Source organism: Dipteris shenzhenensis, chromosome 12, assembly GCF_047967505.1.
Source record: "Dipteris shenzhenensis isolate YYH24624 ecotype China chromosome 12, Dip_SZ_1.0, whole genome shotgun sequence".
NCBI lineage: Eukaryota > Viridiplantae > Streptophyta > Polypodiopsida > Gleicheniales > Dipteridaceae > Dipteris > Dipteris shenzhenensis.
In genome coordinates, this window is record NC_141607.1 from 8,102,564 (window position 1) to 8,128,418 (window position 25,855).

Here is a 25,855-nt window from a genome sequence, read left to right on the forward strand (position 1 = left end):
GTTTGTTGGGCATACCATGGATGCTGTGAAAGAGAAAAATTACAGTTACTCATCGAGGGAAGACTCATGTGATTGATGTCAAATTAAAAGGAGAGTCAGTCCCTATTGTATCGGCTTCTCCCATTTCTATAGTAATGAAAAATCATCTTTTTGTACATGGTTTTTGCTTAAGAGACTAATCCTATTGATGAAAAGTCTACGGTCTCTAAGATGGATAACGAGCGGGTAGGTTTTCTAAATTAGTTTGCTGATTTCTTTTTTGATGCTTTGCTTGGTGGGCTTCTGCCCTAAAGGTAAGAAGATCACGGTATAGATATAGTTTTAGGCTAGCCCGCCTAAGAAGCCGCCATACAGGGTTAGTGCAGCGCAGCAGGAAGAAATAATGAGTCAAGTCAATGATCTTTTGGAGAAGGGGCTTATTCAGGCCAGTTCATCTTCGTACTGTTCGCTTGGTACTGCTTGTTTAGAAGCAAGATGGTTCTTGGCGTATGCGTATTGATTATTGTGAACAAGATTTCCATTAAGAATCACTTCCGGATTTTCAAGATTGACGATATTTTGGATAGGCTTGAGGGTATTCAATTGCATAGATTTGAAAAGTGGTTATCATCAGATTTGGATATGTCTGAGGATGTATGCAAGACAACGTTCAGGACTACTTTTGGCTTATATGAGTTTCTAATGATGCCCTTTGGGCTTATAAATGCTCCGGTCACATTCAATCATATGATGGATAGGATTTTTCGGGAGCACAAATCTTTTGTTAGTATGTTCTTTGATGATATGATTGTGTACTTGAAGAATGAGGTCAAGTGTTGAAAGCATTTGGCTGTTGTATTTGCCGAGCTTAGGAAACATAAGTTGATTGTCAATCTGAAGATAAGCGAATTCTTTATGTAGGAGATACATTGTTTCCAAAGATGGGGTACGAATGGACCCAGCTAAGGTCGAGGCAATTAGGAGTTGGCCTCAACCCAGGAATTTGCATCAGTTACGGAGCTTTCCTGGACTATGTTCATTATCGTCGCTTCATTCGTCACTTTGCTGAGATTGCCGGTCCACTATGTCATGAACAAAACTGTTAACACCTAAATTTTCATATCAATCACGGGCATAGGCACACGGATTATCCTCCTAGCCAACCTCGCTGATAGCAAGCTCTCAGAAATAATTCTCACGTGAAAGCTCCTGCTTGCCAAAATCCCAACGAGCCCCAATTCCCTAGATGGATCTAGTATGCCACATGTCTTCATTCTAAGGTACCTCCTAAATGCATCATTTACCCCTCTCTTGGGATATCATTGAAATCACTTGCCCCTTGGCACATTTAGTGCATTTAGACCCCTTAGCCTCAGATCCACCTAGTCTAGTGCCATATCACCCTCACGAAGGACCTTGACTTTGATTCCTTTCTGATCATTTACGTAAAGCCCAAACAAATATAATACAAACATTGATCCTTGAAAAGAAAAGGTCTACTGACCCTTCTAAGGTCATGTCACCTCAACTTGAGCATAACATTCCTTCCCTCTTTAGGCATCAGCGTCCTCGATGATAAATTCTGGGAACACTCTCCGTAACTAGTATACGGATTCCCAAGTAGCTTCTGATAGAGGTAAACCATGCCATGTAACCAACACCGTGGGTATCTTGCGATTGCGTATTTGCATTGTTCCTCGGTCCAGGATTCTTGTTGGTTTGCATCTTGCATTATCCTCTATCTCTTGAAACAAAACAACACCCTCGATTAGTGAGTCACCTGTGTGCAAAAATTTCTTTAAACGAGAAACATGAAACACTGGGTGCACCTTACAACCCTGTGGTAACTCTAATTTATAGGCTACCTTGCCTATTCTTTTTAGAATTAAGCACAGCCCACAATATCGAAACTTAGCACACTTTCCTGCAGTCAAAGACTTTGAGTGCGAAGGAACTCTGAGAAAAACTTCTTCTCCTTCCTTAAATTCTCTAACGGATCTGTTTTTATCCACATACGTCTTAGAATTAACCACATCCCACAATATCGGGGTGATAACTTAGCACACTTTCCGGCAGTCAAAGACTTTGAGTACGAAGGAACTCAGAGAAAAACTTTTTCTCCTTCCTTAAATTCTCTAACGGATCTGTTTTCATCTGCATACGTCTTAGCTCTATCCATAGCTTGGCGGATGTTAGCTCTCGCAAGTGCTAGCATCTCCCGCATCTGAACTACAAAGTTCGCGGCACTAGGCACTTTCTGAGGTACTCCAACTGTAGTTGGATTTACTGGCCTATAACCATAGTTCAGCTCAAACGGACTTAACCCTGTAGAGGAATGTTTTCTATCATTGTAGGCAAATTCTAACAATGGCAACCACTTGTCCCATGTATGTTGCCTCAATGACACATATGCTCTAAGCATATCCTCTAAAATTTGGTTGATTCTTTCCGTCTGACCATCCATTTCTGGATGATCCCTACTACTCATTCCCAACTTAGTCCTTAGTGTCTCAAACACTGCAGTCCAAAAATGACTAGTAAATTTGACATCCCTGTCTAATATTATGGATTTGGGTAATCCATGCAAATGAAATATATATTTAATAAACAATTCCGCCACTTGCGGGGCACTAACAGACTCTCTAGTTAGAATGAAGTGAGCCATCTTGGTAAGACGATCAACTATCACAAGGATATAATCATATCCACCTTGTGTCGTAGGCAGACCTACAATAAAGTCCATGGAAATGCTCTCCCACCTACCTAGTGGTATTTCCAAAGGTTGTAAAAATCCGGGTGGCTTTTGCCTTACTTACCTGACACGAAAAACAACGTGTCACATATTCATGAATATGCTTTTTCATCTTTGGCCAAAAGAAATCTCGCTTCACGAGATTATATGTCTTCTCGACTCCTGGATGTCCCGCACATGGGCTATCATGGCATTGTTGAATGACTCTTTGCCTCAGATTATTCTGATTACGTACTATTGCCTTGCCATTTCTTTTTAGCATCGGCCGGACTCGCGATTCTACGGGATCTACCCCTAAAAGCTTCTTCTTTAACTTCCATTTAGGTCGATGGGTGTTTTTTTTTAATAAATAAAAATAAACAAATAAAACACCGCCTAAACTGCCTTACTTACTTGACACGAAAAACAACGTGTCACATATTCATGAATATGCTTTTTCATCTTTGGCCAAAAGAAATCTCACTTCACGAGATCATATGTTTTCTCGACTCCTGGATGTCCCGCACATGGGCTATCATGGCATTGTTGAATGACTCTCTGCCTCAGATCATTCTGATTACGTACTACTATCTTGCCATTTCTTTTCAGCATCGGCTGGACTCCCGATTCTACAGGATCCACCCCTTAAAGCTTCTTCTTCAACTTCCATTTAGGTCGATGGGTGTTTTTTTTAAATAAATAAAAATAAACAAATAAAACACCGCCTAAACTGTATTTACAAAACTGCTTTCAATCTCCTAACCCCAAAAGATGTCTAACCAAGCGTAACCATCAACTGAAAATAGTTGAGAACCAAACCAAAGTCTTTTCCCTATACTAGGGAAATATCTGTTAAGCCAGGCAATCTTCAATTCTAGAGGACAGGATAATCAAAGGTCAAACTGGCGCAAAGGTCCGATCACTTACAGGTAAAAACACCACAGGTGACTCCGTCAGGACACAAATCAACAATCAAAACTCGGACAAAATTCCACAACCAAAGCCGTGTCAAAGAGCCCCGGATCGGAGGCAAATTCCACAACCAAAACCCTGTCAAAGAGCCCCGGATCGGAGGCAAATTCCACAACCAAAGCCCTGTCAAAGAGCCCCGGTTCGGAGGCCAAAAAAGGCCCCTTTCTGGCCGACCAGATTGACTTGGTCGGTCAATATCTGACCAGGTCGGTCAGATCTGGGCCAACCAGCTGGCCGACCAGCTGGTTTGACCGACTGGCCCCTCCCTATTTAAAGGGGGGGGGGCCTAGGTACTCTTTACCACTTCAAGCTCCAGAGGTCCCTGCACACCCTGAGCCTCTTCTGTTGAAACCGGCCTCTAATCACTCAGAGGGCAGTGGAACTAAACCTTTAATCATTTTAGCACTTATTTACAGCTCACAAAGCATATATCACAACCATTAACCATTGCATGATCACCATTTGGCATTTACCCATTTGTTCACAAACAAAACCATTGAAAAAGGGATGGAGGCTAGAATGCCCCTGCTCAACAGACATAGACAAGTGCACCCGATTGGCCCCAAACACCGTGGCGCCCCTTTTGGTATTTCTTTATATTTCACAGTGAAATGATTACAAGTTGCATCTGGGAGACCTTCCCTGCAACTGAGCACGCAGCCCCAATTCACTAAGCCTTCGCAAGGCTTTCAAGCATATAACACCATCACATAAGTGCACTTAACCCGTAGGCTCAACCCAAAGGCATTCTCTTTTCCGAGTGCAATTCCATTGGCTGTCCAGATGCAATCACACTGCACCCCAGCTGCACTCTCTTTGAGTGGTTTCCAGATGGCATTCACAAAGCTTTTCAAAGCTCCAAAATAAAATTAGCAAAGTACCCAACCAAGGAATGACTCATGTAGCACTGCTTGGGTACCTGTGAGCCAAGAAAGAGGCGGCACACGAGGCCAGCAACGCATTTCTGCAACCGAGACACCCATGATATAGCACCTCCTGCAAATGTGAAAATATAACCGGTAGTAGATTTCCGGTTATCTGCATTCCTTGCATAGTCTGAATCTGTAAAACCATGCACCAATGCATCCTGCCTACCATAGCATATGCACAAGTCTTTGGTACCCTTGAGATACCTCAAGACACCTTTCACTACTTCCCAGTGCCGCTTGCCTGGATTTGCCATATACCTGCTGATGACTCCCACCGCAAAAGCAATATCCGGACGAGTGGCAACCATGGCATACATCAAAGAACCAACTGCAAATGCATACGGAACCTTGGCCATTTCAGCCTTATCATCATCTGATCTGGGGCTGTCCTTACTGCTGAGTTTTAAATGTGGAGGCAACGGGGTACTAATAGACTTCCCCCCCTCCATTTTAAACCTCTGCAGTACTTTGTCAATGTACTCCTTTTGTGATAGAAACAAAAGTCCCTTGGACCTGTCACGAGTAATCCGCATGCCAAGAATATGGTTTGCATCACCCAAGTCTTTCATATCAAAAGACTTATGCAGTTGTTTCTTCAAAGCACTAATCTCATGCTGAGATTTACTCGCAATCAGCATGTCATCCACATATAGAATGAGTAGCATCAAACTGCCATCCTTTGCCCGTTTGGTGTACAAGCAATGATCGGTCTCACACCTATGATACCCTTGGGACTGCATGAAGGCATCAAACTTCTTGTACCATTCTCTTGGTGCCTGCTTGAGTCCATACAAGCTCCTTTTGAGCTTACACACAAGCTGCTCTTTCCCTTTAACAGCATATCCCTCTGGCTGACTCATGTAGATCTCATCATGGAGATCTCCGTGAAGAAAAGCAGTCTTCACATCCATTTGACATAAATCCATGTCCTCATGAGCAACAAGAGCTAACACTGCTCTCAAAGTAGTCATCTTGACGACAGGGGAAAAGATCTCATCAAAGTCAATGCCCTTCTCCTGCTTAAATCCCTTGGCAACCAATCTGGCCTTATACCTCGGTAAAGCATTTGAATCCACTTTGACTTTGTAAACCCACTTGCATGGCAAAACCTTTCTGCCTGCAGGTAGCTGCACCAAGTCCCATGTATCATTTTGAAGTAAGGAGTCCATTTCTGACTGCATGGCTTTCTCCCACTTCCTTTTCTCTGTTCTTCCCATAGCTTCCTTGAAGCTGGAAGGCTCACCACAATCTGTCAACATAATAAAATCAGCCACATTATTGGCTCCTGGAACAAACCTGTCAGGAGGCCGTTGTACACGGGTGCTCCTCCTAACAAAATGTTCCGGATTAGGCTGCTGTCCAGCCTGTTCGTCATGCATGACGGGTGGTGTCAACCACTGAAGCTGAATATGTTGCAGCCACTGAGGCTTGCAAGGAAGCAATATGGCTTATTTGGCTGGTGGGAGATTTGGGCATTACAGGAGATATGCCAATTTTGCATTGTGATAGTTAGAGTGCTATCATGTTGGCAAAGAATCCAGTCTTTCATTAAAAGACCAAGCACATAGATGTGAAATATCATTTCATCAGGGAGGTACTGGAAGACAAGCGACTTGAGCTTGTGAAAGTGCATACTGATGACAATCCTGCAGATTTGCTCACTAAGAGCTTGCCTACAGAGCGGTTTGCACATTGCCGCCACATCATGGGATTAGGATGAGACCACTCTTATTTTATGGTCTTGTATACAGTAACTGTATATTGCTGTAATTTTTATTCTTTTCTCCCCTTTAGGCATATTGGCCTTTAGGTGGGAGGTTGTTGGGGTAAAGGCACATTGCCACCCCTTTTATTAAAGATATGACACCTATGACTGTCTTAAGACAGTCATTGGGTGAAAAACCTAATCCTAATAAAACTTAAGAGTTTCTTACCAAGCCGGTTAATCGCCCCACTCTTGAGCATCTCAGCCCACGGTTGGGGATTGGTATACCGCCTCCTTCTTCTTAGCAGTTTTTTTGTATACTTAAGGAAGTGAACAAATCCCCTGCGAGGGCACTCCTTCAAGTACTTCTTTTTTGTACCATCATCTGGGCATTTAGTGAAGATGAAAACCTTGTAGGCATCTTCATCTAAATGAAAACCCCTTTTATATATTTATTAAAAAAAAAAAAAAAGGGGGCTGATGAAGAAGATAGATCACTCATGGAACACCTCCTTGCTTCTCCCGTCTACATTGGACATTGAGAGGGGGTGTTAAGCCAGGCAATCTCCAATTCTAGAGGACAGGATAATCAAAGGTCAAACTGGCGCAAAGGTCCGATCACTTACAGGTAAAAACACCACAGGTGACTCTCCGTCAGGACACAAATCAACAATCAAAACCCGGACAAAATTCCACAACCAAAGCCCTGTCAAAGAGCCCCGGATCGGAGGCAAATTCCACAACCAAAGCCCTGTCAAAGAGCGCCGGTTCGGAGGCCAAAAAAGGCCCCTTTCTGGCCGACCAGATTGACCTGGTCGGTCAATATCTGACCAGGTCGGTCAGATCTGGGCCAACCAGCTGGCTGACCAGCTGGTTTGACCGACTGGCCCCTCCCTATTGAAAGGGGGGGGGGCCTAGGTACTCTTTACCACTTCAAGCTCCAGAGGTCCCTGCACACCCTGAGCCTCTTCTGCCCCCTGGCTGCCTCTGCTGCTGTTGCCTCCTCTTCTGCCCCCTGGCTGCCTCCGCTGCTGCTCCCTCCACTTCTGCCTCCTGGCTGCCTCCTCTGCTGCCTCCAGATCTGCCCTCCTTTCTGCTTCAGATCTGCCCTCCTTTCTGCTCCAGATCTGCCCCATTTCTGCTCCAGATCTGCCCCCCAACTTCTGCTCCAGATCTGCCCCAACTTCTGCTCCAGATCTGCCCCCAACTTCTGCTCCAGATTATGTTCTTTCTACTCCAAATCTGCAGCAACTCTTGCATCAGTTTGCTGTCTCAGATTTGGTTCAGTTCCAACTTGTGGAGCTAGTGCAGAAGTCCACTACAGTTGTCTTCCCTTGAGGATTGATGTTTGCTTCCTCCAGAGCTTCTCTCTCATGTCTATTCCTGTACTGAGTTCCGTTTGTGTTATATATTTCTTCTTCAGCCATTATTAGTCTTCAGTATTGTTTTATTTGTCTCCAAGTACTTTCTTTATAATATCTGCAATCAGAATTAACTCAAACACTGAGGCAAATAAACGAGCATATACTCCAGCAAAACTTAGAAGGCATAGAAAGCTCCCTGGTCATTCATGTAGCATGGAGAGATGAATTTGCCCCTGTTTAGGTTGTTCCAAGTATTTGAACCAGATGAATATTCATGTTGTGGCTCAACTACACCCTCGTTCGAGACCCAAAACACCCTGGCTCTCACTGCTAATTTGCAACGCTGTGATTAATTGTATGCCACCATTCTAGAACGCTCTAAAGCTTCCTGCAGACCTTAAGCTTGCTACATGCGTCCACAATACCAGTAACTAAACCTTCAATAGTTATCGCCTGCTATCTGCATAATACTCGTTGATAACCGAAATCTCCAGTTAACAAATAACACAAGCAAGTCTCGTGACCACACAGTAGCTCTGTGCAGGTAGTCGTAACTCAAGTAACCTCGCCTGTGAAAAGAGTTACTACAAAGTTTGAGTTATTGTGAAAGCAGCTCTCGTCGTGCGCTGCTCATCAACGCTACCCAAACTGACGAGCTACCAAAATATCACAACAGCTTGTCCCCCCCGCGATGCCAAGGAGTCCTGAAGGTAATAAGCTGTGACCAACGCGTGCGCCACCCTGATATCCTGCGAATTGATCGTTCGAGCTTGATGTCACGCCAATCGTTTTATAACTCCCTTACCATTATCTGCATGCTGAATACCAAAGCCCAAGACCTCTCTCGATCCCCCTTTTCCCAATCGCCAACTTGGCTCTGATACTAAATGTCATGAACAAAACTGTTAACGCCTAAATTTTCATATCAATCACGGGCATAGGCACATGGATTATCCTCCAAGCCAACCTCGCTGGTAGCAAGTTCTCAGAAATAATTCTCATGTGAAAGCTCCTGCTTGCCAAAATCCCAACGAGCCCCAATTCCCTAGATGGATCTAGTATGCCACATGTCTTCATTCTAAGGTACCTCCTAAATGCATCATTTACCCCTCTCTTGGGATATCATTGAAATCACTTGCCCCTTGGCATATTTAAAGCATTTCGACCCCTTAGCCTCAGATCCACCTAGTCTAGTGCCATATCACCCTCACGAAGGACCTTGACTTTGATTCCTTTCTGATCATTTACGTAAAGCCCAAACAAATATAATTCAAACATTGATCCTTGAAAAGAAAAGGTCTACTGACCCTTCCAAGGTTATGTCACCTCAACTTGAGCGTAACACACTATATGCTTTGTTGAAGAAGGAAACACCGTTTGCCTGGCCTGAGAAACAAAATGCCTCTTTTGAGACACTGAAGGAAAAGCTCACTTAAGATCCGGTGCTGATTCTAGCTGATTTACGGAAGGCTTTTCATGTTCAGGTTGATGCATGTGGCAAAAATGGTAACGGGATGGTTCTGATGCAAGGACAGGTTGTGGCTTATGAAAGTTGCATTTTACAGCCTCCTGAAAAGCATTTACAGATTTTTGAGAAAGAAATGTTGGCTGTAATTCATGCCCTTTCTACAAGCATTATTTACTGGGAGATTAAAAAAAACTTTGCGGTATTTCCTAATGCAGTCTAAGCTATCGGAAAGCATATGTAGTGGGTAAACTTCTTGTCCATGTTCCATTTTCAGATTATTCATGTGGAGGGCAAGAAGAATGTGGTTGTGTAGATGCTTTGTCCAAGAAGCCACATGTATTTGCAGTCTCCATTGCTTATCATGATGCATTGGAGCCCATGAAGGGTCAGTATGTTGAGGATTCAGATTTTGCTTAGATTTTTGATTAGTTTGTCAGATGGGCAAGACAAGAATATTATGCTCTTAAAGATGGGTTTTTAATGATGCATGGCCGCTTGTGTGTAACCAAGCAGTTGAGGGCCAAAGTGATCACAAAGAGTCATGCACCACCATATGCAAGACACATGGAATTGATGCCACAGTCAGAACAGTGGAGCATTACTTTTATTGGCCTAGTTTGTACCGAGATGTGGAAGAGTATGTCAGGACATGCTTGAAATGCCAAAAGGTTAAGTATGATCGACAGAAGGCACTGGACTTGTTACAGCCGTTGTCTATCCCTAGCAGACCGTGGGAAAGTATCGCCATGGATTTTATTTCGATCTTCCTCGTACACAGGCGGGACATGATGGAATTCAGACAATTATTGATCGATTCCGTAAGCAAGATCATTTTATTCTCGTCAGGAAGAAAATAACAGCAAATCGCATGGCGCGGTGATATATGCAGCATATTTTTAAGTACCCTGAGATGCCACAATCTATGGTTAGTGACAGGGATCCTTGAATGACGTGTCTTTTTTGGAGAGGGTTGTTTGACAATTTGGGTACTACATTGAAATTGTCATCCACATTTCATCCACAAACTGATGGATAGTCAAAGCAAGAAAATTCAATGGTGTTGGATCTCTCGAAATGCTATGTTTTTGACCATAAGACTCAATGGGAGCAGTATGAGTTCGCATACAATAATACGGCGCATACTGTCACAATAAAGGCTCCGTTCAGATTGTTGAAGGGGAGAGAAAGTCCTGCCCATTTTGCATACCAAAGATAAATCTTTAAAGCAGATAAGTTTGTGGAGAATTGGGATGAAGCTTACAGGAAGGTCAAGCTTGCTCTTCAGAAGACTCAGGAGAAGCAGAGAAAGGCTGCTGATAAACATCGCAGGGGAAAGACATGTTGTACCCTAAGCTGAGCTTACGATACTATGGGCCTTTCAAAGTCATTGAAAAGATCAACGAGTGGTGTGCAACGAGTAAGCAGGTAGAACTGGAGGATGAAGTGACTGAACTAATCCAGGAGTTGTCTTTGACTGTAACGATAATCAAGATATGATAGATAAGGTAGTGGAGCTAGGGCTAGAACTACCGGATGGTTGGAGAATTCACTATGCCTTTCACGTGAGTCTCTTGAAACCATTCCATGGCCCCTTCTAGAGGATATGCTTGCTGTCTAACTGCCAGAAGTTGAGGAAATGGATGAGCTCTTGATTCTTGAGTAGATCCTGCAGCATAAGGAAAGAAAAGTTTGAGCTAAAGTTTCATGACGCTACTTGGTGAAATTCAAGAACTATTATACACTGCATGCGAAGTGGTTGGAGGAGGGGGAGTTGGCAGATGTACCCGAGGTTTCGTAGCTTTATCTCGAAGCCTTTCAGCTTGAGCTGACCTTGGTCGAGGCTTCTTCAGGTTAAGCAAGACGTAGATCGAGAGTATTGCGTGGTACTCAAGAGGGGGAGAGTACCTCCGCCTCCTTTTGCAGTATCGGTAGCCCATATCAACTTTGGGAAACCAAAGAGCTTTCTAGGAGATAAAAGCATCAATCCTTCTTGAGCATGCCTTGAACGAGTGATTCCATTCGACCTGGAATACATTCATTTGTTACTCTGATCCTAATAGATTTGACATTTGACACGAGCCTCAGTTTTTCTTACCTTAGCTTTTCATTTTTGAAAAGAAAGGGAAACACAAGGGAGGAGAAAGGGAAGGAAAGGACAGGCCCAGGTGTTTAGAAGTCGCTTGGGGACACTATATGTTTCACCCGAGGTACTGAGCTGACATTATATCTATCGTGGGACTTCTATGACCAGTGTACTTGTCACGAGGACGTGAAATTATGGGACTTTTGATTTGCGACTCCAGTAATTTGCGCGTGACTGCCTTGAGCCTCTGGGACGCAAGGGTCTGGCCATGGGGAATTAAAATTCCTAGTGGGCCCTTGGAAATAGTGAATGTGCGCTCAGTTACTAGGCAATTAGTTCCTAGGACCAAAGTGTGCAACAGGGGGTCCAAAAGAGTTGTGCAGTTAAAAAACGGCTTTTAGGGGCCAAAAGAGTGGTGCAATTTAAAAAAACGCTGCTTTTTGGAGCCTAGGGCTTTAAAAGGGGAGGGGAAGCTCTTCTTTTAGAGGAAGTTGGCCAAATTAGTTCCAGAGGAGCCAGATCACCAGTTTGGAGCTGCCAGAGCCTACCTGGTGCTGCTAGAGTCAAATCGTATTTTACCAGTTTTAGGTGACCCAGAGCTTGCCAGGGAAATTCGTGATCCAGGGCTTGCCAGGGAAATTCGTTTTTATCCAGGGGCCAGTTCCAGGTGATCCAGGACCTGCCAGAGCAAATAACAATTGATTCAGAAGCCTGTTGCAGGTGGCGATTTCTTCCAAGGTGATTGTTCCAGTTTGCGATTTGCTTTTGGGCTCTTCTTGGCTGTTCTAGGTGCCTCCGATTGCTTCTAGGGCTGTTCCACGAGTTTTGGGCTTGACCAAGCTGCTCCGGGTGATTGCGACTTGCTTTTTCAGGCTTTCAGGCTCTTTCAGGCTCTGCAGGAGATTTCAACCTGATTTCTGGAGCTTTCTGGGTGTTGTGGCTGGTTTTGCTATCTTTCCAAGCGTGGGTGTTCTATTCTAGGCTGCTTCTAGGTTGTGTTAGGGCAGAATCAGCTTTTCTCTGCAGGATCTTGGGTTTTCTAGCCCCGGTGACCTAGCTCTGTGGATAGTGGGTAGAAGGAGGTTTTCTTTTTGGCCTGCTTTTCCCGTTCTTAGATTGGTTGCTGGATGGTTATTACGTTTGGGTTGCTTTCCTCGCGAAGAAAGGTTGATTTATGCTGTTGGGCAGTGGCCACGGACGCTAGAGATAGAGACTACCCGTCTGGAAGTGCTTTTTGGTTGTTTGATTGCACCAGAGTTCAGCTGTTGAATGCTTTGTCTTGCAGTTGTTTAGCCGTGTTTGGCTGGTTGGGCACTTGGTTGTGCGATTGCAGGAGTGGTTCAGACAGTGGATGCTATTGGGGTCTCTGTTGCATACTTTGGTTGGCTAACGATACAAGATTGTCTAGTGATTGGATGTCGTTCACCATTTGAAGTTGAGCAGGGAATTACAGGGTGGGCTGGACGGGGAGTCTGTGGGCGTTGGTTTGCCTGTGGTGCAGCTTTCGAGATACCTTTGTAATCAGCTGCTTGGCTTCAAATGAATGTTAAATAAATACGGCAAGGGGCGGCAACATTTGGGGCCAATTGGTGTCCTTGTTTCTGAGTAGGAGCGCTCTAGCTCCCCTGTGACTTGTTTGTGGTGCATATTTACTTGTCAATTTATTGTGTATGCTGTAATTAAGTGGATCCTACCACCCTTTACGTTGTTGAGGCTGGTTTCAGTGGTTGCATTGCCGGGATTCCACCTAACTTCTTTAAGAGGGGAGCCTATGGTTGGCTTGGTGCAAGTCCAACAGACTAGGTGAAGAAGACATCATCTATTCAATAAATGTCACACGGGGAGAGATCCGTGTGCCCTACCGAGGAGGAAGAGCAAATGTCACAGTCTCTTGGACGTGACTAGGGTGCATGAGAGGAGACCCGGCATGTTGCAGAGCATCAAGATGATTGGAGGGATGAGGAGGATGTACTATTCAAGGCATAGATGCAGAGTTTCATGAGTGCTTTCACGCAGTTCACACAGGATCCTCGCTTCCAGAAGATGATGAGCTTAGATGTGCAGCCAAAGAAAAGGAAGCTTGAGGATGGGGATAGGGATGTTGAAGCTAACAAGCGACCACATGTCACTTTTCAGGTTCAGCCCTCTCAAATCCCCTATGGTCAACAACAGTCTAATGCGATTCCGGGGCCGACTCAAGGTAATAATTTACAGTCCATGGTTTTCGAACAGCAAGGAGTTTTGGCAAACCCGGTGTAGCCATGCTATTTTGGTGGTGGTTCAGTGTTTCAGGCTATGGTCAGCCCACAAGCCCAATTTTTGGGTATGTGTGCTAGCCAAACAGTTGGGTTTCAGCCTAGTTTACAGCCCATGGGACAGAACATGATGTATGCAAATGTTGGAGCAGCCCCAGGGATGCAAACAGGTATGCCTAATGCAGCAACAGGTAACCTTGCTTTGGGAAATATGCAAAATTTGGGTGCTGGTCTGAATAGTACAGCTTTTGCCAATGCTGGTAGTGTGGGGGATAGAGTGAGTGCTGCTGTCCCTTTTGCCCAGGCACCTGTTTATGACAATTTGGCACGTCAAGGGAAGTTGAAGGACTTTAAAGAGGCAGGTGAAGCTGTAAAATTTGAGACATTCAATGGGGTGCAGGACAAACTTAAGGCCTTGACCTTTTGCAGCAGTTCGATCCAGCCTACACAGGAGGGAATTTCACAGTGTCATCCAAAGTATGCCGGGCTGCAAGTTTTCTAAAGGGGAACACACTTCAGTAGTGGACCACTATGCTTATGCAAAACACCACACCAAACACGTGGGTAGGTTTCAAGCAGGTATTTTCGGCTGCGTGGCTTATCACGACTTTTAAAGTAGATATCATGACTGCTTGGCATGAGCTGAATTCCATTAATTGCCACAATTTAGAGGAGTATAACAACAAGTTTTGGGCGGCTTTGTTTCCCGTGAGCTCCTACCGGCTTGTTTCTTTCTCTGAGCAGGTTGAGAAATATTGTTGTGGGCTGCCTAAGGAGTTGAGAGACTACTGCACGAAGACTAAAGTCTCCAATATGTCTCAGTTTATCGAGAATGCTAGCATGGCATATGGTTTGATGCAGGGGAGGACTTTTGGGTTCAAAGGTGGACCGAAGTAGGAATCTGAGAATGGATCTCGTGGGGAGAAGTCTGATAGAAAAGCTAATCATCAAAAGGATAAACGTAATCGCTTGTCTCTAGAGGAACGACGCACTTTATATGAAGCTGGCAAATGTTTTATTTACAAAGAGAAGGGACATCGGTCTAGAGATTGTCCCAACTGTAAGAGTAAGGAGCCGGCTAGTGACACGAATGAGCCACAGAATGTTCTGAAGGGCAAGAGTTCCTAATTCCACAGCGGGTTGTTTACGGCTGGTTTTGTATAGCGTGGTATACAGGTACTTGTAAAAAGAAATTTGTATGGCATAGTCTGCCACTCTTTTTGGCATCCGATTCTGGATGATGTACACGGTTTGCAGGATGGTGTTTTCCCTGCTTCTTTTAGATGCGCTTTTGTTATAAGGTTTCGACAAAATGAGATTGCTATTTTTGTGATGAGGTTTCAGCAAAATTAAGAATGCTATTTTTGTCATGAGGTTTCGGTAAAATATGCATGTTATTCTTGTCATGAGGATTCGACAAGATGGGAATGCTCTTTTTTGTCATGTGGTTTCAACAAAAAGAGAATGGATTCCTCTAGACCTTGGTTCCGGATGCGCAATTCTTGGAAGTGGTCTGTCGTGCATCGTTGGCCGTGATGTAGGTGGTGTACTAGTCACATTGGATGTACTAGTCACTTGGTTTGCAGTGCTATACGTATTTGTTATGTGCAGCTCTACAAATTGTATATGCATTGTTGGTGATCTGTTGGTGGCATGGTTGGCTATTCACTCAGATTTGGATTTAGATCTGCGTGCATTCCTTCAGTACCACACGTGTGGCAACAATCTGTTCATCCGTACAATCTGTACTTGCAGATCTGTATTTGCAGATTTACATAGGTTTCCTTCAGCCACAGGTGTTCTTTGGCAGGCACATCTTGCAGAAAACCATAGTTTGGTTCAGTTGTTTGGGAGTACATTTGGGGCATTTTGTATCTTGCAGCCATTGCAATCATTGTGCAGTTTCGGAGCTACATCTGGAGCAAAATTGCAGATTTTGTTTAAAATTTGGGGCTTTTACAGACAGATCTGCAGATCTAGTCTGAAATTTGGGGCTTTTGTTCAAAAATTGCAGATTTGGGGCTTTTAGTAATTTTGCCCCTTTCTGGTTGCAATTTCAAGCCACAAATTGGGGCTTTTGTGTTGGGAGAGCATTTTTTGGAGTATTCAGTTCATGCTGCCTTTCTTGGAGTGTTTGAAGCACTTTTGGCAGATTTTGGAGAGTTTTTTGATGCTTGGTCAGATTTCTGATAGTGCAAGTACAGAAATCTAAGTTGCATTTACAGCCCGTGCTTGGCTGTGTTTTTTGGGAGTTGTGCATTTCATTCCCAGTAAGGGAATTCAGCTTTGTATCTGCTTCAATCTTTTTCTCAGAAATGGCCCATCAAAATCAGAATGAGTTCCCATTTGGTGGTCTTTCACAAGAAGACAAGTTGGATGGTACCAACTACTCCCTCTGGAGTTTCATGGTACGTAATATTCTGATTTCTCGAAATCTATGGGATTATGTCAATGGGGATGAGATCCGACCAGCAGATATTGCACCTGCTACCCCTCCTCAGCAAGGAGGTGGAAGAGGTCGTGCACAGGGTGCAGTTGCAGGACAAGTTGTTGGTGCAGCTACAGTCAATACTCCAGAGCAGAAGAGATGGGATTCACGGGATGCCTTAGCTTTGTCATGTATCTCTCTTTCAGTGAAAAGATCTATCATTCCGCATATCCGGTCGTGTAAGACCTCCAGGGCAGCGTGGGATATCTTGGAAAGCATGTATGCAGCACGGAATGATGCAAGGGTATCTTTCTTGAAAAGAGAGTTGAGCAATACACATATGGAGGAGGGTGACTCCATGTCAGTCCACCTCACAAAGCTACAGGATCTCAGAGAGCAATTGTTAAACATAGATGAAATTATTCCTGATTCAGAGATGATTACAACCACTCTGAATTCTCTTCCTGAGTCTTATCTCAGCTTTCACACTTCGCTGAACTTATCATTTAGGGAGGGTGCAAATCCCCTCACTTTTCATGAGTTGATAGGACTTCTGCTTCAGGAAGAGCAGACCAGGAAAAATTTGGCTTCACGTGCAGGTGAACAAGCCATGCTCTCAAAATTTAAATAAAAAACAAAGGGACAGACAAAGACATCAGTAAATCAGCCTTCCAGTGGGTCAGGACAGCCTTCACAAAAGGCTAAAAATGATGCAAGTAAGCCCAAAAAGAAGGGTTTTTGTCACTACTGCAAAAAGCCAGGTCATCACATAGCAGAATGCAAGAAAAGGCTTGCAATAGAAAAGAAAAATAGCTCAGGTATGGCTGTTTCAGATTCAGCCCCTCATGCATCTGACAGTGGGGATGCTACAGCCAACTTTGTTGGTCAGGATTATGCCTTTTTATCTTGCATTTCAGATTCTAGGTTGGCTGTTCCAGATGCTCGGGATAGTACAGCCTCTTGCAGTGATGATACATATGCATTTTTGACTTGCAGCTTTGACTCTTCTACAGATGCATCTGCTTTTAGTGTTAATGAAACACTGAACACATGGTATTTTGACAGCGGTGCATCCAAGCACATCACTTCTAGGAAGTGTCTTTTTACTTCCTTGCATCCACCTCCCGTTGGTAAGAAAGTCACTTGTGCCAACAACTCATCATATTCAGTACGTGGCACAGGAGAGGTTGAGCTCACTACCATTGATGGCTCAATTTTCAGACTTTCAGATGTCTTATATGTGCCTGGCATAACCAAAAATCTCCTTTCAGTGTCCACTCTTAACAGAGGGGGATTTCAGGTCATCTTTGAGGATGACAAATGTGTTGTCCGAGACAGGGAAACTGACTATGCCTTAAGGTTATCTGGTACTCTGCTGCATGGGCTTTTTCAGCTTGATATTTTTGAGAAAAGAGCAGCCCATGCTCTGGCAGTTTCTACCCCTACAACTGCCATGCAAAATGCAGAATTATGGCATGCCAGATATGGCCACATGCATTACAACAGCTTGATGACACTTCAGAAGTTTTCAATGGTTGATGCATTGCCACCTCTTGAGATACCTCCTCCACATGCCTGTGAAGGGTGCATTTTAGGTAAGATGCATAGATTCCCCTTCAAGAAGGATGGTTCGGTTAAAGCTGTTCGCAAATTGCAGCTTATACACAGTGATGTCTGTGGTCCCATGAGGACTCCGTCGTTGTGTGGTCATCTCTACTTTGTTACATTTATTGATGACTACTCCAATTTTACTTGGGTTTATGGGCTGAAAAAGAAATTTGAAGTGTTCACGGTGTTTAAACACTTTTCAGCCATGGTTGAAAATGAAACCGGACTCAAGATACAGACATTGCGCACGGATAGAGGTGGGGAATACCTATCTGCAGAATTTGATGCTTTTCTCAAAGGCAAGGGTATTGTGCATCAGCTCACCGTCAGGATGACCCCTCAGCAAAATGACAAAGATGAGGAAAAATAGAACCCTCATGGAGATGGACAGATGTATGCTGAAAAGCAAACACATGCCTCATAAATTTTGGCTAGAGGGTTTGATGTGTGCCAATTACATTTTGAACAGGGCTCCCACTAAGGCTTTAAAAACAAAAACTCCTTTTGAGGTCTGGAATGACAGGAAGCCTTCAGTGGATCACTTCCGAGTCTTTGGATGCCTTGCCTATGCACATGTGCCAGTTGAATTTAGGCACAAATTGTCAAATAAAGCCATCAAATGCATATTTGTTGGATACAGTGCAGAAAGCAAGGGGTACCGTCTCTACAATCTTGCTACACGCAAAATCATAGTAAGTAGAGATGTGATATTTTCTGAAAATTCAGCTCACACTCAGGCTGAATTTCAAATGCCTTTGTCTTCAAAGGATGTGTTTGAGGGGTTGCTACCCATTGCTTTGGGTTCCCCTGCTGATTTTTCAGATCCAAATCAGAATTTACAGCGACCTCCAGATGCTTCAGTTCCGCCACAGGATGTCTTGCCCCCTCCACAGGCAGTGGAACAGGTGGTGCAACAAGAAATTGCAGACATACATGCAGAAAAAACAGTCCCAAACTGGCTGTTACAGACTCTCAGGGAGAGTAAACTTGATGCTCCGTTACCTGGCAGGACTCGCAGTGCAGCAAGGCACATGGAAGGTGCTAATTCAGTGGAATCAGCATATGCAGGGCTAAAACAGGCCCCTCGTGCATGGTATGCCAAGATACATGCCTTTTTGACCAGCAACGGGCTGCACAATAGTCCTACTGAGAGCACCCTCTACATCAAGATGGATGGGGGGGAAATATTAGTCATCCTTCTTTATGTCGATGACTTACTGCTCACAGGGTCCAATGAAGAAAAAATTACAGATTTCAAAGTTGGTTTGCAGACCAACTTTGACATGTTAGATTTGGGGCTGCTTCACTTTTATTTGGGGATCCAGTTCTCTCATGAGAGACGTGGCACTGTTATGTCTCAGTCCAAGTATGTTCAGAAACTCTTGGACAGATTTAACATGCAAGAGTGTAAGCCCATAGCCACTCCTATGGAGCCGGGGCTGAAACTCACAATGCATGATGCAGGAGAATCAGTTGATGCCACACTTTACAGTCAGGCTGTTGGATGCCTCATATATCTCTGCAACACTAGACCTGATATTCAGTTTGCAGTATCTCAGGTGAGCAGGTACATGCACAGCCCAAAAACTATGCATTGGCAGGCAGTTAAGCGCATCTTCCGTTATTTGTAGGGCACAAAGTCTTTTGGCTTACTATTTCCCAGGGGGGGTGACTTGCAGATGCATGCCTACAGTGATTCAGATTGGGCTGGTGATTATGACACTAGGCAGTCCACTAGTGGCAATTGTTTCTTTTTGGGTAAATCTTGCATTTCATGGCTGAGCAAGAAACAATCTACAGTGGCTACCTCATCATGTGAAGCTGAGTACAGGGCAGCTTTCACAGCGACAGTTGAATGTGTCTGGCTGCGACGTCTATTTGCTGATCTTCATCTGTCGTTGTAGGGTCCCTCTCCAATTCTCACTGATAGTCAGAGTGCCATTGCAGTGGCAAAGAATCCAGTGTTTCATGCTTGCACGAAACACATCGAGGTTCACTATTACTACGTCAGAGAGAAGTTGCATGCATGAGAGATCCGTATGATCTTTGTCTCCACACATGACAACGTTGCAGATATTTTCACCAAAGCACTACCATGTGAAAAGTTTGAGGCATTTCGCAGTGCCCTGAACTTATATCCGTTTGGTGATTGATTAGCCTTGTACATGACATTGGCACTGCAGGGGGGTGTTAGAATTATAGATATAATTCAGCAGTGACCAATGTAATATAATAAGCTAGTTAGGGGCACTTTTCCCTCTTTAAGAGGTTTTTCTCCCTAACCGCAGTTAGTTCACTAACTATGGTTAGTGACTACTAAGGTTTTGTCACTAGGACAAAACCTTATCTTTCTTTTAGTGTGTTGTACTCTCACTCTCTTCTATTGCAACTAAGCTTTCAGCTTCCAAGCTTCCAACTCTCACACTCTCTCTTGCTCTCTCACTCACTCTTTACTCACAACCACTAGTGTGGGTTTAAAGAGATGGCCATAGGTGGATAAAGCATGCATGAACTATCCCTGGGAAGCACAGTTTGAGTATCTATGTGCATGCATTAAGTGTTTACTTATGCTCAGGATGTACTACTGGCAGTCCTTAGGGATGGCCATACGTGAGATATCAGACATCGTGGGGAGCATATTGTTTGTGTATGCATGTATGTGGAATGTTTGCTTGTCTTTTGCCTAACAAACATTGTAGTGTTTCCACTTGGTTTTCTTTTGCAGGCAATCGAGGACGTTTGTCTTCTTTCAAGAGGGGGGTCTGTCACGAGGATGTGAAATTATGGGACTTTTGATTTGCGACTCCAGTGATTTGCGCATGATTGCCTTGAGCCTCTGGGACGCGAGGGTCCAGTCATGGGGCAGGACTTGGGGAATTAAAATTCCTAGTGGGCCCTTGGAAATAGTGAATGTGTGCCCAGTTACTAGGCAATTAATTCATAGGACCAAAGTGTGCAACAGGGGACCCAAAAGAGTAGTGCAATTAAAAACTGCTTTTAGGGGCCAAAAGAGTGATGCAATTAAAAAAACACTGCTTTTTGCAGCCTAGGGCTTTAAAAGTGGGGGGGGAAGCTCTTCATTTAGAGGCAGTTGGCCAAATCAGTTCCAGAGGAGCCAGATCATCAATTTGGAGCTGCCGGAGCCTACCCGGTGCTGTTAGAGTCAAATCGTTTTTTACCAGTTTTAGGTGATCCATAGCCTGCCAAGGAAATTCGTTTTCACCCGGGGGCCAGGTCCAAGTGATCCAGGGCTTGCCAGAGCAAATCGCAATTGATCCAGGAGCCTGTTGCAGGTGGCGATTTCTGCTAGGGTGTCTATTCCAGTTTGCGATTTGCTTTTGGGCTCTTCCAGGCTGTTTTAGGTGCCTGCGATTGGTTCTAGGGCTGTTCCAGGGGTTCTGGACTTGACTAGGCTGCTCTGGGTGACTGCGACTTGCTTTTTCAGGCTTTCAGGCTCTGCATGAGACAGTGGCCAGGGATGCTAGAGATAGAGACTACCCATCTGGAAGTGCTTTTTGGTTGTTTGATTGCACTAGTGTGCAGCTGTTGAATGCTTTGTCTTGCAGTTGTTCAGCCGTGTTTGGCTGGTTGGGCACTTGGTTGTGCGATTGCAGGAGTGGTTCAGAAACTGGATGCTATTGGGGTCTCTGTTGCATACTTTGGTTTGCTGAGGATACAGGATTGTCTAGTGATTGGATGCCGTTCACTATTTGAAGTTGAGCAGGGAATTACAAGGTGGGCTTGATGGGGAGTCTGCGGGGGTTGGTTTGCCTGTGGTACAGCTTCCCAGAGACCTTTGTAATCAGCCGCTTGGCTTCAAATGAATGTTAAATAAATACCGCAAGGGGCGCCAATGTTTGGGGCCAATCGGTATCCTTGTTTCTGAGTAGGAGCACTCTAGCTCCCCTGTGATTTGTTTGCGGTGCATATTTACTTGTCAATTTACTGTGTATGGTGTAATTAAGTGGATCCTACGACCCTTTACGTTGTTGAGGCTGGTTTCAGTACTAGTTCCTTGGACGTGTTTTGCATTGATGTATGATTTTATATCCATGGCTCTACGAATCATATATGCAATGTTGGTTTTGAGGTGCATGTGAACATATGTGAATATGATCAATTCTTTTGTTCATGTATTTCTTCAGTGGATGACAATTGAGGGCAATTGCCTTGTGTCAAGAGGAGGGCATGTCACGAGGACATGAATTCTAACATAATTGATTTTACACGTGAATACCTTAATTGATTTTACATGTGAATACCTTGGACCTTGGTGGCCCGGGAATTCTGGGAGTCTTGGTACGTGTACCAGGCTAGGGGAATTAATTCCTAGAGACCCTAGGCAAATGGTGCACTAGTTGGTGTATTTTTTTTTTGCGCAAAAAGTAGTGCTAGTTATATTGCTTGAAAACGAGAGTACAAGAGGGCCTAAGGCCAGCGGGCTGTAATCACAAAATGGATACAGCCCGTGGTAACAAAATACAAATTACAAGCCTCTCAGGGCATAATCATCGGAGTGTGGACAAACAGCCACGGTGGGGGGGAGTAATGCCACTGAAGACTCTGAGCAAAGTGCTGGAAGAACAGCTCTCGATGGTCCCAGTCGCGAAGGAAGCGCCGTCTCTTCTCCTTCCCTACCCGGGACTTCCCCTGAATCTGATCCCACTGACCCTTGAGCGTGTGAATGATCGTGCTCCAAATGTCCGCTAGGGTCTGGGTAGCAGAAGAAGCCTGATCTCCTAAGGTCTGCGCGCATCTGGAAGTCCAGATATGCCAGCCTACAATACTCCCTATGATCTCCCAAACTGGGTGCCGAGTCATCGCTCCTGCATCTGTCTCTGTCAGATGCCAAGGGAAGCTGTCCATGTATGCCCAGGTGGCCTGCGTGATGAAGAAAACTGGATCCTGCCTAGAGAACTCATAAGCCAAGTGATGTCCCATCTCGGTGCTGCACCAGCAAACGGCTCCCCAAGTGACCGGTCCTAGCTCGGGTGCAGCCCTCGCTAAGATCCCCATGACTCCCTTCCACACTGTTTGAGCATGCGAGCAGCTCCAAAGGCAATGCTTCAAGGACGACTCCTCACTAGTTGGTGTATTAATTGTGCCTTGGGGTAGTTTTCAGATGACACCAGAAGAGTGGTAGAAATCCATCTACTATTTTGGGATTAAAATCTGCCAATTGTGTCCAGGGCCCAAAAACTGCCAAATTCAGGTGCACCTAGGGCCAAGTCAGGTCAGTTGCATGCAAGCAGGCATCAAGAAGGCTGAATCGCTCAATTCGTTGTGCAACAGGCTGCCAAGGAGAGAGGCGAATTGGCTTCTGCTGTCCATAGGCTGATCCCAGGCAGTTCTATCCAGGGCGAGTTGATTCTGGAGGTCTGCCAGCTGTTCTGGAGCAGGATTTGCCAGGGTGATTTTATCGGCCAGGGGAGCAGGTTTATTTCACCTGGAGTGGATTCCTGCTGATTCAGGTGGTAGGGGAGCAGGGCGATTTCATTTGGAGCTGGATTTTGCTGATTTCCAGGCCAGTGGAGCAGGGCAATTTCACTTGGATTGGATTTCTGCTGATTCAGGTGCTAGGGGAGCTGGGCGGTTTCCTCTCTTGCTGATTTCGTGGCCAGGACAGGGGCGAACTGATTCGTGGCAAGTTTGGGCTGTTTTGGGGCTCCTATAGGCTGGAAGATTTGCTTTTGGGGCATTCCAGGCTGTGGTTTTGTTGGCTGGCCTGTCTTTTGCTGATTTCTTACAAGGACCAGGCTATGGATGCTGTGATTGGTGTGTTGCTCTTGGCAGTAGAAGGCTGGTCATTGTGATTTTAGGCTGGTTCCAGGTTGGGGGCCGGGGCTGCTTGCCAGGTGATTGTGCAGTGATTTCTCTTACAATTGGTCTGCTGTTGAGCCTTGCTGCGCATTGCATTTCACTGGTTGTCAGTCGAGGGGCACCGTAACAGCCAAGGGCTGAGTGTTGGCCTTGCTTGCCAAATGATTGATGCCGTAACAGCTTGGCGGGGCTGAGATTGTTGGGTGATTTCTACTGTGAGAGCTGGAGGCAGTTTGCCAGAAAGGTTATGCTTTGGGATTAGATGCTATGATTGGCTGAGACTTACTGAGAACAGAGGTTATGCTGTGAATTGGATGCCTACAGGAAGGATTCAGTATTTGCTGTAATCTGTTTGCAGTTGAATAAGTAATAAAGAAATACTGCAAGGGGTGCCAGCTGATTGGGGCCAATTGGTGTACTGTGTCTTGAGCAATCGGTGTACTGTGTACGGTGGGTATTTTTGCCAGTGAAGTAATACTTGCTCAGTTTTGTTTTTACACCCTTATTTTATTATAGGCCGGTTCCAGGTACTCAAATGTACACTCCACACATTTGTTGCACATGCATTTACTTTTCGTTGATCGTTTTTGAGTCAATAAAATCAATACAGCAAATTTTATGACTTTGTAGCTGCAAATTTTTTATGTACGATTCCTGTGTTCTGGGACCTTCTTCAAGGCATTGGATTAAGAACAGCAAATACTTAACCAGAAAGTTAATTTATTTTATACAAGTGTCGAGTTATGGCTGGAGCTTGGTCAAATGTTATTTTGTTGATGACATGGCTGTCTCCATTTTTAATAGGCAATCTTCAGTAGCTTTAAAGTTATGGCAACCCCAAACAGTACGCTCGAAGCAACAGCAAGTGGTTGAGCAAAAACCTGTAGATTTACAATTTCGTCAACATTCACTAGAAATGGAGGCAAAAATTTGCATGGAAGGAATACGGAGATGTGATGCAAGTGTGGTAAGCGATTCTTGAGTCGTTCCCTCCACAATGCAATGCTTTTCCAGGATCTTTAAGGATTATCTAATTTTAGCAAGTACTGAATCCATTGGAGTGGTATTTTGTAAAGGCACAAAAGCGATCTTCAGCTGAAAAGGCAACAAGAGAGTTGGAATCCCTGACCTATAATCCCGTTCACGATTTGCACAAGGATCCGGCGGAGAAAAGGTTAAGCACGAAGTCCAAGACAGATAATGTGGTTACGTTGAACGTGAGTATTCTTAGAAAGACTTGTAAGAGAATCTGTTTCATATTGTTCTAATACAAGCTTACTTAAGTGCCTCTCCCTCATCTTTGGTGATTTAATTATTTGGCAATTGTACATTTTCCTCGAAATATGGATTGATGCAGACATCACTTGGGATGAAGAGACTGAAGGAGATAATGCCCAGCTAGAAGGATAAGTATGCTCTCACGACTTGGGGAATTCACAAGCTCTTATGGTAATAGAATCTTGACATTACTTCTGCCAGAGTTAGATATTGTAGAAGGTCGAAGAAAAAGAAAGGACTGAGGACAATGCTGTATATCCAGAATATAAAATTCATGACCAACCTCAAAGACTGAAGCTTGAATTGGATCCATAAGGCTTTAGAAAGTTTTCACTATGAATGAATCCCTCATGAAAGTCATAAGAGCCACTTATACATCTTAGTGTAGCATGTACAAATAAGATGGGATTTTAGATAGACTAGAAGCAAGTAAGCTATGTGTATGTATATTTGGTCAAATTTGAGATGGGTTACTGTACCATTCCAAGTCTACCTAAAATATTTTGATTTCAAGAACTTCTTGTTTCTCCTCCGCAATGGTTAGTACTGTTTGTACTAATTTACCATTTGCGTCTTGCATCATTAGGTTGTGAGCCTTGTAGTTGTCAACGGTGGTAAGAGCTTGTATGCAGTTACGGACATCATTGAGTGTATCACGGGATAATAGGCTCTTCGCTTTTTAGTGGAATAGATATCCTCGAGGCGGTAGTCAAGGATGTTTCATCCAACTTTTAAGGATTAGCTGATTTGATCTCCCAGGTTGCCAAATCTACACAAACTACAACCTCTCTATTAATCTATCTGCTCCCAAATCATTTAGCATTGATGCTTCCTATAGCCGTTCTCTCTCAAGTAATATTTTATGTGCCATTGTGGTTTGTGGTAGATCTGGGACAGTAAATTGTAGTGGAAACCTTACCCTTGCTACTTTTACCAGCAGATCATGTACAATAGACAAAGGATTCTTTCAGAACGATTGCAAGACAGATATGAAGAGGTGCTGATCATATTAGAGGCAATTCCGACGTATCATATTGGTCCTTGGACACACGCTCCCCCACTGTGGTTGGGAGTTGAGATCAAAAGTTTTATGCTATATGAACAGTTTCACATTCTGTGTCATCTTGTCAGCAAGTTTGACTTCTATGCCAAACTTCTGCAGTACAAGTGTTCCAATAGGTATATTGACAGGACAGCTAACCAATATTTATATTGACAGGACACCTTAACAAAGC

The 25,855-nt window shown here is 44.3% G+C and overlaps 1 protein-coding gene across 3 annotated transcripts in view; it reads left to right on the forward strand.

Moving 5' to 3' along the window:
* The window catches only part of LOC147895762 (F-box family protein), a 63,460-nt gene that overhangs the window by 26,690 nt on the left and 10,915 nt on the right, over positions 1–25,855 (forward strand). For 2 of the 3 annotated variants that reach the window (XM_087383195.1, XM_087383193.1), the window contains 3 exons: positions 24,147–24,309; positions 24,419–24,559; positions 24,700–25,108. In XM_087383195.1, the coding sequence (XP_087239321.1) occupies positions 24,147–24,309; positions 24,419–24,559; positions 24,700–24,744 (349 nt within the window). In that variant the 3' untranslated portion in view covers positions 24,745–25,108. Of the gene's footprint in view, positions 1–24,146; positions 24,310–24,418; positions 24,560–24,699; positions 25,109–25,855 lie in introns of those variants that run through there. The other variant, XM_087383194.1, reaches the window with a different exon arrangement.